The sequence below is a fragment of the Cavia porcellus genome, unplaced genomic scaffold (genome assembly GCF_034190915.1).
Source record: "Cavia porcellus strain 051 isolate PalLab524CR breed Dunkin Hartley unplaced genomic scaffold, mCavPor4.1 scaffold_31, whole genome shotgun sequence".
In the NCBI taxonomy this organism is placed as follows: domain Eukaryota; kingdom Metazoa; phylum Chordata; class Mammalia; order Rodentia; family Caviidae; genus Cavia; species Cavia porcellus.
Window position 1 is genome coordinate 408,667 of NW_026947514.1, and position 15,198 is coordinate 423,864.

The 15,198-nt window shown below is 54.8% G+C and overlaps 1 protein-coding gene across 11 annotated transcripts in view; it reads right to left on the minus strand.

The window, feature by feature from the left end:
- Nucleotides 1-88: 88 nt before the first annotated feature.
- The window catches only part of Pacs2 (phosphofurin acidic cluster sorting protein 2), a 54,795-nt gene continuing 39,685 nt past the window's right edge, over nt 89-15,198 (minus strand). For 4 of the 11 annotated variants that reach the window (XM_063240766.1, XM_063240765.1, XM_063240762.1 and 1 more), the window contains 16 exons: nt 14,207-14,297; nt 13,770-13,844; nt 13,198-13,340; nt 11,741-11,873; nt 11,418-11,522; nt 11,101-11,207; nt 10,543-10,697; nt 9,896-10,006; nt 9,468-9,594; nt 8,666-8,698; nt 5,726-5,768; nt 4,853-4,895; nt 4,449-4,584; nt 3,636-3,862; nt 3,241-3,354; nt 89-2,458 (listed from right to left, as the gene is read on the minus strand). In XM_063240766.1, coding sequence (XP_063096836.1) covers nt 2,340-2,458; nt 3,241-3,354; nt 3,636-3,862; nt 4,449-4,584; nt 4,853-4,895; nt 5,726-5,768; nt 8,666-8,698; nt 9,468-9,594; nt 9,896-10,006; nt 10,543-10,697; nt 11,101-11,207; nt 11,418-11,522; nt 11,741-11,873; nt 13,198-13,340; nt 13,770-13,844; nt 14,207-14,297 — 1,762 coding nt within the window. In that variant the 3' untranslated portion in view covers nt 89-2,339. Of the gene's footprint in view, nt 2,459-3,240; nt 3,355-3,635; nt 3,863-4,448; nt 4,585-4,852; nt 4,896-5,725; nt 5,769-8,665; nt 8,699-9,467; nt 9,595-9,895; nt 10,007-10,542; nt 10,698-11,100; nt 11,208-11,417; nt 11,523-11,740; nt 11,874-13,197; nt 13,341-13,769; nt 13,845-14,206; nt 14,298-15,198 lie in introns of those variants that run through there. The other 7 variants (XM_063240768.1, XM_063240770.1, XM_063240769.1 and 4 more) reach the window with 4 other exon arrangements.

The following is a 15,198-nucleotide window of genomic DNA, read 5'->3' on the forward strand; positions in this document are numbered from 1 at the left end:
AATGCCCCGCCCAACGCTTCCGGTCCGTTGCGCTCACCCACCCGGATCCCCAGCGCTGTGGCAGAGAGAAATCAGAACAGGAAGCGGAAAGAGTGCCCTCAGTTTATTAATGTCGCTTCAGCACCTTAGAGTCGTCCCCATGGGACAGATTAGCGTCTGCTATTTACATTAATCCTGCTTCTCGTTAAAAAAAATTAGCAACACGTACACCATAGACACCAGTCACTGTGAGCAGGGGGCGGCCCCGCGGCCCTTCTGCAGGGCGGGCAGCCGCGGCGCCAGGACTGACGAGCACGCGGCTGGAAGGGCGGCTCCTGCCTGGCCCCGCCGTGACTGGTGGAGCAGAGCAGCCCGCTGCCAGCAGGGAATCCCTACACCCACTCTCCACTGTGCGGTCATATCAGCTGTCAGATGGCTTTGGCTTCTCACCCCTCCAGAGGTCAAAGTGCTTTTCCATGAATCCGTACAACAGCTCCATGAGGTAGGCAGGGAAAATGCGACTATCCCTCTAACTGATGGGAAACTGAGGCAGTGAGAGGCGTGCGGCCCAGGTTTCCACCTGCACATTTCCCTAACACGGCCTGCTGTAGTGGAGACCACACAGCACTCACTGCAGGACTGATGGGCTCTTACTCTGCAGGCCTGGCCATGGGATGGGCTCTGCCCACATCTTTTCCTTACCTGAGCAAGAGTGGGGTTGTGGGGCCAGTCACGGGGAGGTGGTCTCCAAGAAAGGGCTGCCCACTGCAGGAAGCTGGGCAGCTCCTGTGCCCTGCAGGCTAAAAAGCCAAGCTATATCCCTACCAATGGTGATTTTTAGGAAGAAACTGGTTACAAAGGTAAAACAGGCTCTGAAACCCAAAGGCCAACGTTTCCAGCACTTGACACTGAGCTAGCCTGATCCCTTTCTGGCCCTTTGCAGAGGCTGTCCGCTAAGTAGTGCCTCAGGATCTGGTCCTAGGTGAAGCGGGAGCCACAGGGTTCATGGGAAGGACATTCTCAGGCTGTCTAAAGTTTGCACTCAAGGCAATGGGACAGAACCCGACCTAGTCACTAGCCCCAGCTCCCACCCCACACACTGGACAAAATGGAGTTTGTTTAGCCACCTGAGAAGGAAGCAGGCTAGCAGGTAGGTAACAGGTAAGGAAATGGGCCATTTTCTCCCCAAGATGGGGACTCCTCTGTGACTTGACCGGTCCTACAGTTTGGCACTGTTTTCTGAGCACAGCTTGTGTAGCTCTCAAAACACCAGGACCACAGTTTCTGGGAGGGCCACCCCTGTTCACGGCAGGGGTACCATTTCCAAGGAGGGGGCTTTTCCTAGGAGACCCCAGGTGTGGACTTTGGAAAAAGAGCACTGAGCTGCTTCTCCTACCCTGTCAGCCTGCTGAGGCTGGCAGTCAGATGGACAATTCTGAGGCATGGGTGGGTGGGGGCAGGGTGTCCCCCAGGATAGGATCCTAATACAACATGCTGCTCTCAGGAGTATGGCCAGGAGGGTCCCAACACTGTGGGTGTACTTAGACTCTGTGACAGGCCAGCCTGCTTGATCCTTTGCTGGCCACATAGTTGCTAAATGTCCTACATATGCACCTGCTCATCAGTTGACCACAAACCTTGAATCTTAACCTAGATACCGACATGACCAGTCCTGGACACTCCTGGACAGCAGGCAAGTTGGGGGGTGGATGGATGGTGCAGCAGAGCAACTTGGACACTGGGACATTTTCAGGGAACCCCTGAGACTGACAGGCTAAGGCAGCCTCAGTGTCAGACCAGTGAGGGGATGAGGTTGGACAGGACCTGCTGGGGACTTCAGGAGAGCAACAGCTGTTTGGCAGCTATATGGTAATGTGTATTTGAAAGCATTAGAAAGATATGCTACTATAAAACCTCTCCCTGGAGGCTAGAGTTTATTGGGAGCCCCGAATGGGTGGAGCTGGGATCTGGGGTGTCCTCTGCCAGGAAGCTGAGTGAGCCTGCAACCTATGACCTCTCACCACCAGACTCAGAGCTCCTGGAGGACGCAGTGTCCTGGCTTCTGGAAAGGGTATGATGCAGGCAGAACCCTCCTTGCTGTAGGGTCTGGGGCCTCCTGTGCTGGAATGAACCTCCCTGGGCCCCACAGCCTTGTGTTTGCTGGGCCAAATGTCTGGTTAATAAGCAGAGCAATTACTCAGCATCCAGCAGGGAGCTGACCTTAAGTTTCCAGCTGCGAGCACATTTGTACTTAAGACTGTTTCTTTGTGTTTTTAAGGATCTGTCTTTGTAGTAAACTGAAATGTTAAGGAAACGTGGGCCTCTCCACAGTCCTGTGGCATGCCCCTCTCTGAATGAGGCTAGAAGGTGGCCTTAGAGTGTCCGAAGATGCAGATGGGGAAGTGCTTCACATGCGAGGACCATTGCGCGGCCAGCTGGAAGAACTTGACATCACTGCACTCCACGCCGTCGATGAGGACTGTGGGAGAGGGCTGCCTGACCGCCTGCCCCCCTAGCCCCCCAGCCCCCCCCAACCTCCCCCCAGCCCACCATTGTCTTTGAGCTAGAAGCACATGGAGCCCAAAGTTGGAGGTACAGACTGCCTGGGAGCCCTGCTCACCAGGCCCTTTTTGCTGTGTGGTCTCCAAGGACCAGAGGACTTTGATCAACAGCTCATGCAATGTGTTATTATTATTATTATTATTTCGGTACTGGGAATCAAACTCATGACCTCATACTTGCCAGGCAGGCGCTTACCACTGAGCTAAATCCCCAACCTCTGGCAGCTCGTCCAGAAGCTGCTGTTCAAACTCTCCTACCCCTAGGGGTCAGGGTACTGCAAACCCACTGGAAACACCTCCATCTGGAAGTTGCTGTGGCCAGAGCAGGATGACTACCATCTGGAGACCATCAGATTTGGCTGACAGAAGAGAAAACCTAGGAGCTTCAAGCTCTAGATCATTTCCTTGGGAGAACCCTCTGTCAAATATTTTTGAAATGTACAAACCAGTTTTTGAAAAACACAGAAAGGATTAAAAAATTACTTGAGTTTGAAAAACTATTTGATGCACTCAAATGTGAGCCTCATTGGAGTGTGTGCTGAGTATGGATAATGTGTGTTTCGCAGCAAAACAAGTAGTTTTGTGCTAGATTTAAGTCACCCCAAGAACCACCCCTCCACTCCCTTTTGTTTTATAGATGGAACCAAATGAGACCGCAAGTCACAGAGCAGACCCCCAAATGCCCCACTGCCATGCTCACCCCGCAGCATGTTCTGCTGATGCTTGGCCGTGCAGATCAGGCGGCTGATGCCCTCGATACACTGGCTTTTGGATTCCACGTCCTTGTCTTTCGTTTTCTTGGGTAAAAACATCACTGGGAGGAAAAGGGCCCTACTGTGTCCCACTGCTCCCCCAGGTCTGGCCAGAGCTCCTCAAGGCGAGCAGGACAAAAGGGTTGCCCATGTCCAGGCCCAAGCAGGCTGTGCTGTCCAGCATGCTTTGCCAATCCCTACTATGACGTCCACTCTAGGCCCCTCGAGTTTACTGGGAACCACACATAGGTGTGCTGGTGGGTGACATCTCCCGCTCCCCAATAGTCACCAAGGGGCACCCCCTCCCACTGTCCAGCCCTGCTCAGCCTAACCCCCACCTCACCCTTCTTGTTCTTCTCCTTGGTGACCACAGTCATGGACATGGTGGGTGTGGCCGTGGCATCGCCACTGCTGGGCAGCCTGCTGACCTGGAGGGACCGGAAAGTGCACTTGAGCGTGTTTTTGGTGGTGGGCAGGTCCTTCTTCTCGGCATCCCTCTTCCTGTCTGCAGGAGGTGCTGCTGTCCAGTAGTCCACCTGGAGCCCCATGAACTCAGCGCCGACACCTTGGCTGTGAAAGGCAGAGGGAGGTGCTCACATCCACAGCTGCTATTCTGGAGATGGCAGCACTGCTATCATAGGCAAAGGTGTGGCCAGCACCTGTCTCAACTTGCTGACTGTGGACTGCAGGATACTCTGTAGAACCATCTACATGCCGGTTGGTTGGGATGCCTGTGGCCCTGGCACTGTCACCACAGCAGACTGGCTGGGGGAATTTGGATGAGGAGCTGGCATTGACTGGGCCTTGAGGCCTGAGTGGGGGGCAAATCCCAGTGAAGCCTGGCTCTTTCTGGATGAGCAGAGAGACAGACCCAGGTGGCCTGGAAGCTGCCCCCCATGGAAGTTTGAGGCTGCCCCACATCCTTCGGCCTCAGTAAAAGGCCCCTATGAACAGAGCTGCAGGCAGGATCCAAACAGCCTATGTGCATTTGCAACATGGTGACTTTTGTCCTCCATAGCAACAACAGAAAAGCTGGGCCTGCTCCATTCTGGTTGCAGGTGGTGAGCCACGACCTCCACCACACAACCTCTGATGGGCTGAGTACATGAGGGTGGGTGTCATCTCAGAACAAGCAAGGTGAGGACATGCCATTTACCTGGGGGAAGACAGGCCTCCACTCACTGATGGGGAGGATGGCGGGGTTGGTGAGGCCTCCTTGGCTGCAGGCGACGTGGATGGTGGGGTGGAGGATAGCACGCTTGGGCCTGAGGGGGCTGCATCATCCGAGTCACCTTTGAGAAGAGTTGCAGGCCAGAAATGAGGCTGTGGCCAGGCCTAGGGACCAAGATCTAAGGAGATGGCCACAGCTGCCATGGCAATAGGGAGGTCCAGGTCAAGGATGGCAGGATGTTCTTTCTTGTCCAGGAGTTTTGCATGGTCCAACTCTGAGCAGAAGTGGCAGGGCTGGACCAGGCCCCCAGGCTCAAAGTACTACTAAGCTGTGGGACCACCTGTCTCAAAGACCATTCATTCACATGGGCCTCAAGGAGGGATGGTTACCTGACGTGGCAGAGGATGGTTCCACAATCCCAACCTTCACAACCTGGAAAACAACAGGTACTGGTGGATGCTATGGGATATTGGCCAGTTCCCCACCCTGTGTGGTGCCTCCTGCTGCCAGAATACCACGCCCAGGTCATAGGAGAAGCCTGTGTGACTGGCTGGCAAGACCAGGAAGTTGGTATGAAGGACACACTGCTCAAGTGCAGTCAGAAGCCTGCGTGGGGTGACAGGAACTGTGTTAGATCTGCACTGTCAGTGTGGTGGCCCCTTACCTAGAGGCTGTGTCTCCTGAGTGAACTTTGATACTGATTCAGTTTCTTAGCTACATGTGGTAATGGGTCAAGTGCCCAAGATCACAGGGTGTACTTGTCACCATACAGAGGCCCCTGGGGAAGGCTGCTCTATGTGAATTCAGCTGTCACTTGTAACCCTTGCTTGCCTGGAAGCCACTGTAAGGTCTCCCAGTAGACCCTCAGCTATAGGATGTATGATGGCAGGGTGCATTTAGATGGGGCTGGGAGAGAACATGGAGTGCCTTTAGCTTCCAGCAGGAGGAAAGGCCACAGCCTCAGCCCGGGCAGAGCAAACTGACAAGGTCCTCCCACCCTCACGCTTCTCCTGAGCTGTGATGCCAGGCCAGTACTATCTGACCCTGTGCCAATGCCCAGGAAGTCTGGAAAAATGGACACAGGCCCTCCTGTGTCTCACCCCCTCAAACATGGGAAGGAAGCAGCGGGTTTTGTGGGGATAATCTGAGGCAGTCCAGGGCTCATATGGGGAGGTGGCTGTGGAGTATGTATGCCAATGAAAAGCACTCTTAGCCAAGGCATCCTGGGCCCAGGATCCAGCAGGACCAGTGGTAGTACTTACCCCAACAAAGGGAATGAATCTCTGGGAGGACTCTTCATCAGGGCTAAGAGCAAGAAAAACCCATGGTCATGCTCGCCCTCACACTGACACCAACTTGCTCCTAGCCCTGTACCTCAGCAGCAGCCCCAGGCCCAGGGGCCCAGCCCCCAGCCCCAGCCCCAGTTCACCCTAGCATCTGCCCAGCTTGACATGTGGATCCCTCTGACAAGCTGCATGCAGGAAGGGAAAGGGGTCTCTACACTGGGCAGCCAGGATAGGCCCAAAATTAGGGAGCAAAGGCCAGAGCACAGAGCTCACAGGACTCTACTCTTCTGTACAGGTCCCTGTCACACAGGTACCAGTCAGTTCTGCCCAGTCCTGTCTGCTAATGGCACCTAACAAATTGGTTCTCTCCTGGACCTGGAGCCACCCATGCCCCAAAGACCTCAGATCTTGTGGAGAGTGGTCTGAGTCTTCTTCATCAATTGGGGGTGGTTGCCCCATAGTCATAGAGTGTAGAGGTTTCCTCTTGATGGTCTGAGAATTTCCAACTGCTCAGGTCAGGGGCACTGCTCAGAGTCAGCCCTGTGATGGGTACCATCCAGTACATGGGCCTCACAGTCTCTAGAGAGAGCAGGCCTGACAAGGACCATGGCTAGACAGCTGCCTGTCCTGAGTACCAACTGCATCTCCATCCTCTCAGAGCCTGGTAGAGGCAGAGGACTCAGATGCATGGAGTGTCGAGCTGGGTCGGCAGCATTGGTGTGGGCCCACCAAGAATGCATACCTAGCTGTTGCCAGCTGAGGCAGGTTCTCACAGGGAGTCCTCCCTCTGTCTTCCATCTCCGCCCTGAAGAACTGGCAGAAGCCTTGGAATGGAATGCTTACAGATTCTGTCTGTACCACTAAAGATAACAACCAAATTCCCCACCTTCATTCTTTCTCTACAGAAAGTAGCACTGAGAGAACCACCTGCTCTATCTCAAAAAACAAACAGGCCAGGCATAGTGGTGTGTGCCTGTAATTTTAGCACTCAGGAGGCTGAGGCAGGAGGATCATGGCAAGTTCAAGGCCAGCCTGAACTGCATAAGGAGACCCTGTCACAAAAAGACAAACAAACAAACAAAACCCAAATAGTCTGCAATCTGGGCCCAGCCTGCTCCAACCCATGCCCTAAGTATAACAGGTAACTCATGAGGTAGCCATCTACAGGGGGTATTTCCTGTCCCTGGGGCAGGGGACTTGGAAATCTCAATGACAGCTGAGTCCCTTTGGACCCAGAAATTCAAAATGGCAGGCAGGTGGTACCAGTCCCCAGGATGTGGGGAACTCCAACTTCCAAGGCCATTTGCCCTCTGCAGGGTCCAATGATGCTGGCAGGACAGACTCTTGTCCACACTCTCATCTCTGAGATATGAGGAGGCAGAGCATGGCTGACCAAGGCCATGTGTGGCTGAGACAGAGAAGACGCTACGGCATGAGGAAGCAGCTGGAACTCAAAGCCAAGCTGTGTCCCGGGCCATGCAGACACCAGCACAGGCATGACAGGGGTGACACCGGACTGTCACAAGGACCCAATCCCAGATGTGGAGGGGCTCCTGCACTATCACACACAGGCTTCTGAGAAGTTTTGCAGTTGGGCTCCTGAGACTGGCTTCTGTCCTGAGGGTGACCAAAGGTAGGCAGTCAGACCCCAACCCAGCCACCCTTGAAGGGCAAGCCCTGCTCCTGGAAGGAGACACTGTGTATGCAGGATCAGTACAGGCAAGAGCACCTTGATAAGACTGAGTGGTATCGGGCAGCGCTTTGCCTCCTGCCCAGAACGCTGGGCTTCACTCGTACCTGTCCCTACCATGTGCCGGTGTCACCTCTGTAAGGCGGCAGGGTGGGAAGGTTGGGATGGTAGTGTAACAGGATCTCCTCAAGCCTCATCTGCCGGGCCAACCCTGACAGAAGCTGCGGCTGCTGGGAGGGGACATGCTACAGATTCCAGAGATCACTGGCTATACAGCCAGGCGGCCAGGGTGCAGGGAAGGGGTACGCGATGGCTGGTCTTTCTCTGACCTTTGGGGCTTGTTTAGCAGGACAGTGTGGGTGCTCAGAGCCTGCCCATGGCTGGGATGGCTGGAGGGTGGTGTGTCTAGTCCCTCACACTCCCTGTGCTGGGGTGAGGGCAGCTTCCCTAGGAGAACTGAGGACCTGAGGTGGGGCAGAAGACATAGCATGGAAGCCACCTGGCCCAGGAAAAGGCAGCTGTGGGGGTACATGGGTTTAGCAGCCTGACACTCCCAAGTTTTCACAGGGTGCAACCAACCTTGGGGATAAAAGTGCTTTACTCCATCGGGGGTTTCTGTGGTATGGCTGTGTCCCCAGGAAAACTACAGAAGATGCCAAAACCTCCCCCTGCCCTCTGCCAACCCTGGAGCCAGACAAGGCTGAAAAGACGGTGGCTTGAGGAGGGGTTTCCTGTACCGGGTCTGTGACCTCCCACTGTGATGTCCCTGCACACTGGAGACATGTACCGATGCCTCCCTCCTGGGGCTGCATGCAAGCAGCCAGGCCCACCAATATAAAGTGCTTAGGGCAGCGCCCAGGATGAAGTGGCCCTGATCTAGTAGCAATGGCCAGAGGTCAGCATGGTCCTGGTGCCTACCTCTGGTTTAGCTGGAGCAACGCCATCCTGGCCTCAGAATCACAGACTTTCAGAGGTCTGCACCTCTCTCAGCAGGCCCTGCCTAGGCCACAAAGGCCTTAGGGACAGCAAGGCCACCTGCAGCTCCCACCTTACACAAGGCTGGCAGAGGAGGCATCCCCACTGTATCTCCAGTGTCCAGGGATCCTGCCTGAGGGCACCTCCTGCCACCTGGGGTGTCAAGGGACAGGGATTTGGGCAATGACTGCTAAACAAGCCCTAAAGACCAGCCTGGGACAGACAGGGGGGCACAGGCCAGATAGCTGTACCTTAGGGTAAAGTCAAAGTGAAAGTGCCTTTTCCTTTACAGAAAGCCACCAAAGAGAAAACAGACACGTTAAGGCACCTCAGGGTGGTGAGAGCTCTGCAGCATGGGCAACCCTCTGGGCAACTCTCTGCCTGCATCACAGCTAAGTGAGCCCAGAGCCACACTCAAAGAGGGTTCCATGCAGGGACACCGCTGCCCCTCCCCAAGCAGTTTGGAAGCACAGGCCCTGGCCAGGACAGTACTGGCCATCCCTATGGACTTCACTGTGCCTCACAGGTCTTTAACTTTCAGTCTAGAGCAGATATTGAATGTTGCTTAGAAATCAGCAGCATGCTGCTGTCTGCCCTCATGGAATGCAGGACTGCACCTTCCTAGATGGGGGTCTTTCTCCCACCAGACTCAGCCTCTGTCTCCCTTGTCTGCAAGTGGGGCAGCTTGCAGGCTTGTCCAGAGGCTGAGCCCACAGAGGGCCTAAAATTGTAAGATGCTCAACACTTGGTAGTGGTGGGAGCCCAGCAGGACCTCACCTACTCCAGGCTTCTATTTGGGGCAAGTGAGGATAAACACTGACTGTTCACCAAGCAGCCAGGCCAGGACCCATAAAGCCCAAGATTAGATCACTATATTGGAGAAACTCCAGCATGCGTAAACACAGAGGTGCTCAAACCATTCCCACAATCCTGGTCTGACTTGGGGTCAGCAGAAGTTCCCATAGTCCAGTCTCGCACATTAGGCTAGTGTGGGTGGGAGACCACAAAGGGGCAGTGGCTGGTGGCAGCTGTGAGGTGGGCCCACCGCATTACCTCTTCTGCTTGTAGGTCAGCATGGCCTCAGCAATGGGCAGCTGGTGGGCACAGTTGGCCCCTGCGATGTACTGGGTGATGCGTGACACGATGTCTGGTGTGTCCTGCACTGCACGAGGAGGTGGTGCTGGGTTGGCATGTGGCGGCCAGATGAGATCCAGGTTGGGGGGAGCAGTGTTTCACCCATGGTCCCAAGACAAGGAGTGCAAGGCCTTCTACCCAATGCAGCAGACCTGCTCCCTGGGGCCTATGGCCTTCCCAACAAGCCTGGGACTCAACCCTGCCTGCTGTCTGAGCCTTAGAAGGGCAAGGCACTTGTGGAGCTCTCTTAGGAAGGGTCTCAGCAACAAAGGGCCCTTCCTCCAGTGCAGGGGGCCATGGATACCAGGGGTATTCCCTCCCCAACCTAGCACTGCACCCAGCCTCACCTGCACTCTGGGCCTCCAGTTTGTTGAACAGGTCTCTCCAGGCCAGGTCCTGGAAGAAGTTGTGGTAGCGGTAGTCCACGGAGCCCAGGTACCTGGCCACGGGGTGGGAACCTGTGTGCCAGGGGAGCCATCACTGCATGGCTGGGCTGCTACCCCCCAGCTATGTGGTCCTGGGTCCTATGCGCTACACTGTTGTGCCAATCAGAGGAGCTGTGATGAATTCCACTTCCTGAAGCTCTACTAAGAGGCCCCCAGGATGCCAGTGTCTCACTTGTCAACAGACTGGCCATGCCTGCTTTGCAGCAATGGGCACGTGCACAGACCACAGGGAGCTCAACTATCATAGGCCCAGTAACTGAAAGGGTTCATCAGTCCCTCCTTTGAATTTTTGATGATGGAGACCAAATCCAGCATCCAGAATCTCAGAGACTAAGAAACAGAAGCTCAGCACAGGCACTGCAGGGGCAACAGCTTTGTCCTCTTACACAAAGGATAATCATGTCACTTTTCATTTAAATGATTAAAAAGTACACTGAATCACATAAAATTTTTTAAAATAATAGACATACCACATTGGCACCTTGACCCCAACCACAGCAGCTGAGCCATTTGAGCCCATGTGCTCAGTGGTCAGTGTCAGCTCTCACCCAGCGGGATGATGAGAAAGCGCATGTAGCCGAGCCAGTCAGGTGTCTTGTGGGACAGCTGCTCCACGAAGAGCCGCAGGATGGCACTGAGGTAATGCTGCGCTCCTGCCACTGCGATCTTCACAGGGGTCGGGGGCTGGGAATTGCAGTTGCAGCTGCAACCCCAAGGCAGGTGGGGCAGAGAGGGGACAGATGCCTCAGGGGAGGCATCCCCTGCCCAACAACCACCCTGCTAAGCCCCAGGGAAGCCTGGACCTCTGGCTGCAGCTGCTTCTACAGTGACAACCCTAGGAAGCCACCAAACTTTGGACCCTCTACTCCAGACACCTGAGGGGGGTGGTACCTGCCTCAATGTGCCTCAAATCAGAGGACAGTAACCACTAAAAGCTGCTTCTCCCATTTCACCTGAGTTCCAAGACACCCACCCAGAACCAAAGCAAGGCCAGGCTGCAGGGTGCCATCGCAGCTCCCAGGACAGGGAACATTCTCCATCTAGGAAGCAGGCAGTACTGGGCACCCCAGCCCCAATGGACCCCAAGGAAGTGACCACAGACTCACTATCTCTGTATCCGCGAAACAATGGTACTGAAGGCTGCCTGTACATCGGCGGCGGAGCACGTGCACACCACAGGGAGTGTGTGCCTCTGCAGGACATCGGAAAGGAACTGGGCGGGATGGGTAGACATGGCCTCAGCACAGTGCCTGGTGCCCCTGTCAACTTTACTGTGGGTCCCACAGAGTCCAAGGAGATCCATGCATGCCCAGTCAAACCTGGTTGCCACCGTCCCTGTTCCAGCACTGCACCCAGGACAGGGTGCACGATGGGGCCCCACTCAGCTGTGCTGCATGACCCCAATTCCAGAGGCTGCTCCTACCTGCCCCTGCCAATCAGAGGTGTTGACAAGAATGATGTTCTCAGGGAGCTGGTCATCGGAAATAAGGATGTGATTCAGCTGATCGTACACAGTCTTCCTGGGGATCTGCAAACACCAAATCTGTCCACACAAAGAGACTGCAAATGCCCAATCCTCTTCCCCGAGGCTGGAGCCTCTGCATTAGCAGTCATGGAGGCCAGGGAGCAGGTGTACAGCTGCCCACCATGCACTTATGCCACCCTAGATGGTGACCCATCCCACCTACAGTGAGCACTTTTGATGGGACCTCCAGATGTGCACCAGGGGCCCTGCCCCCACTACACCTGCAGCTGGCTCCTCGTGTCTGGGCAACGCTCATTGTCCAGGCTGTTGGCCCGCTCATTCTGTGGTCGTGCTGGCTGCCGCTCCTTCAGGGATGTGCTCCGGCCCCGGCGGCCAGCTGGCTTTGTCTCAGACCTATGGGCAGGGCAGACCACAAGCTCATATGAGCTGCACATTGTGTGTACCAGAAGAGAGGGCCACCCAGTGTCAACAGATAGGTGGCAAAGGCCTTAGACATATAGAATCCCAACTCTATGAAGGTCACAGGCAATGGCATAGGACCAAGACTGAGCATCTGTGTAGGACCTGGCACTCAGCTCCATTTCCTCATCTGTGACCTGGTGAGCCTTGAGGAATGGTAGGAATGGAGCCATGTGCCCCTCCAGACTTACATATGCAACCCTGATGGGTAAATGCCAGTCCCTAGACTGCTCTGGGAAAGACCAAATATCATAGGAATGTGTACAAGAGCCTGAGTGGTGAGGGTGGTACACCTCTGACCCAGCACCTTTTACAACACCAATGGGAACAGTTCCTATTTGGGGGTCTAGGGCCATAAGTCTGATGCCAGGTAGTGGGCTTCTGTGAATGGATCTGCACAGGGTGATGAGAAGGCTGGTGAGCTTCAGCAAGCCTGATGTGGAAGCCAAGATAAGAGGGGGCTTGGGTCTTGGTCAGGTTAAACAGTTGCCCCAAGGCCCCTCACACATGTGCTGTGAGACCAGGTGGATGTCCCAATGCAGAACAGCAGGGGCACTGAGGTTATGGCTAGAGAAGCCAGAGCCTCAGACAGTGGTAGAGAAAGTTACGGTCTGCTGTGCCTCCACAGTGGGAGGCCAGGAACTGAGACACAAATGTCAGCTCTGAAAGGCTTTTGCCTCAGGACAGGTTTGGAGGCAAGATAGGGAGCTGGGCTGGGAGGAGCCTAAGCCAGAAGAGGTCAGCAGATGCAGGGGATGCCACATACCCCCAGAGAACAAGATTGAAGAGAGGGTCTCAGGCTCCTGGCTCCCCAGCTTGGACAGTTGGAGATATGCCCCTGGTCTGACCAAGGCATGCAGGGACAGGCTCTGGATACCACAAGACACCTCCACTTACGGGACCCAAACTCACTCCTAATTTCCTGCACCTCCAGGCCTAAACCAGACACAGGTGTTGCCTTTGGACTATCCTGGCCACAGGCTGACCAGGACTTGGGGCCCTCCCCTATTGTCTGCTGCTGCCTCTAGCCCCATACAACAGACAGACCCCAGCAAAGATAGCCTTCCCATGGGTCCTGTGCCCTTCCCTGTCCACCACAGCACCCTAGGGATGGCAACATCGGACCAGGTAGCTCATCTTGGGCATACTGATCTGCAGGGGTACAGGTTGACAGAAAACTGGGTGGAGGCATGGGCTTTCCAGTGCGGGCCCTGCCCTAATGGTGCCCACCCATCTGCTGCCCCTTGTAGGCTCTTACCTGGTGGATGAGATGACAAGAGACTCTGTCTTGGTGATCCTCCCGCTGGGTGGCAGCTTCTCAGTAAACACATCCAGGGTGGAGGTCTCAGTCTCAGGGCTGTCCTCAGGTGGCTCTGCCAGCTCCTGTGGGGCTGGTGTGCTCTGATGCACAGAGAAGGGAGCTGCATGCACAAGTCTGGCCAGGAAATGCTAACTTGCTGGAGTTCCCGTGTACCACTACATGTGGCCATGCACTGCTCCAGAGGCCTCATCCTCCAGCCAGTCTAGTGCTATAAGGAGGCAATGTCCCTAAGAAGACTCTTCCCAAGGGCACCAGGAACAAACCTGCTGCTGCGCCAGGGCCACATGTGGCAGCAACACTGGGTCATCACCATCCCTCAGGGCTCTGATCAACCATGGGGAAAAGGTCAGGGTGTCTGACTGCTCGGCAGCCTGGCTACTGACGGCCGACCTGCCTTGGCATACCACATGCTCCAGGTGGTATCGTTACCAAGACCTCTGTGTGGTACCCACTGCATATCAGATGCCTGGCCTGTGTGACTGCGGTGGATGCTGCTAGCACTTGCTTACCAGGGCCACCGTGTCCGAGATGCTGTCACTCAGCTGCTTGGCTCCCAGGGACCGCGTCTTCTCAGGCACATCGGCCTGGGGTGGAGACAGGAGTCACGCTGTGCTGGAGCAGGTGCTGAGACTCTCTTGCTTTAGGCAGGAAGAGCCCATGGGAGACTAGGCAGGAAACTCCTGGACTATGGGTCTGGATTACCCCAGGATGGTCCCCTACTGTTGGGCCTGAGCTCAGGATGTATCAGAGCCCAGCCAGGGGCATGGTCACTGATGCTTGTCCATCACATCCCTGAGAACTCACAGACAGAAGGGTCTCCTCAACCATTGCCCTAGGACAGGGATGGCAAGCTTATGGCACATGTGATACAGCTAGCTCTCTGTCATCATTGAGAGCACTAAAAGGTTTGCCATTGCTGTCCTAGGTCACCTGTCATTGCACTCACCGGGCTTGGAGGCTCCTTGTGGCTCCGGGCACTATGGATGCTCCCAATCTCTGTCTGCGAGCTGGAGTGTGATAGGCCCTCAAAGTACGGCCTGGCTTGGGGAAAAGAGGAGGCATTACAGTTTAAGACATCCAAAAATCAAAAGTGAAGCCCCCAACCCACACAGGGGAGGAGGCAGACATTGGCAGGGAGCCCAGTGGCAGAGCAAAGCTGTGTCCAGAGGAACTGGCATCTTGAAGAACTTGTGGATACATATCCACCCTGGGGAGCTGGACACGAAATCATGGAATTCAGATGTAACTGGGCACCCAGTAAGCTCATTTCATCAGGTTTGCTGTAAGATCAGCTACAGAAAACATGTCCCCTAAAACTGTCATTTGCAGGCCTGACCCAGGGCAGGGCTGTCAGCAACACAGAAAGTCAAGAGACATCTCTATTCTAACGATTTTGTGGGAGGATGCCTACCCATGCTGGGAACCTCAAGACTGCAACCAACTAGTAGGAAACAACATTCTCAACAGCACAAGGGATGCCCATCAGCGGATCCAGATTTCAGGCCAACCAGATAACTAGGCTGACCTGGACCTATCTGGACCCACCAGACCATTCTAGATCAATCCAGACCCACTAGATCAATCCAGATCCACTAGACCCTCCTAAACTAATCTAGACTCCCCTGCCCTTTTAGATCCACCAAACCATTCTAGACTAATCCAGATCTACTAGACTATTCTGGGTCAATCCAGACCATTCTCACCAAATCCAGAAACACAAGACCATTCTAGACCAATACAGAATGACCATGTCCCTCCAGACCAAAAAGACCAAACACATTTTTCCTTAGCAGAAAAAGTATGCTGCAAATGAAAAAGAAGAAGGAAAAGACAGACCCGATGTATGTGTATGTAAAATACACTTTAAGCAGTTGGTATGCTCCTTGGATTATGAAGCTATGAAGAACCCTGGGGAGGTGGGGTATTCCCCTGTGTGTG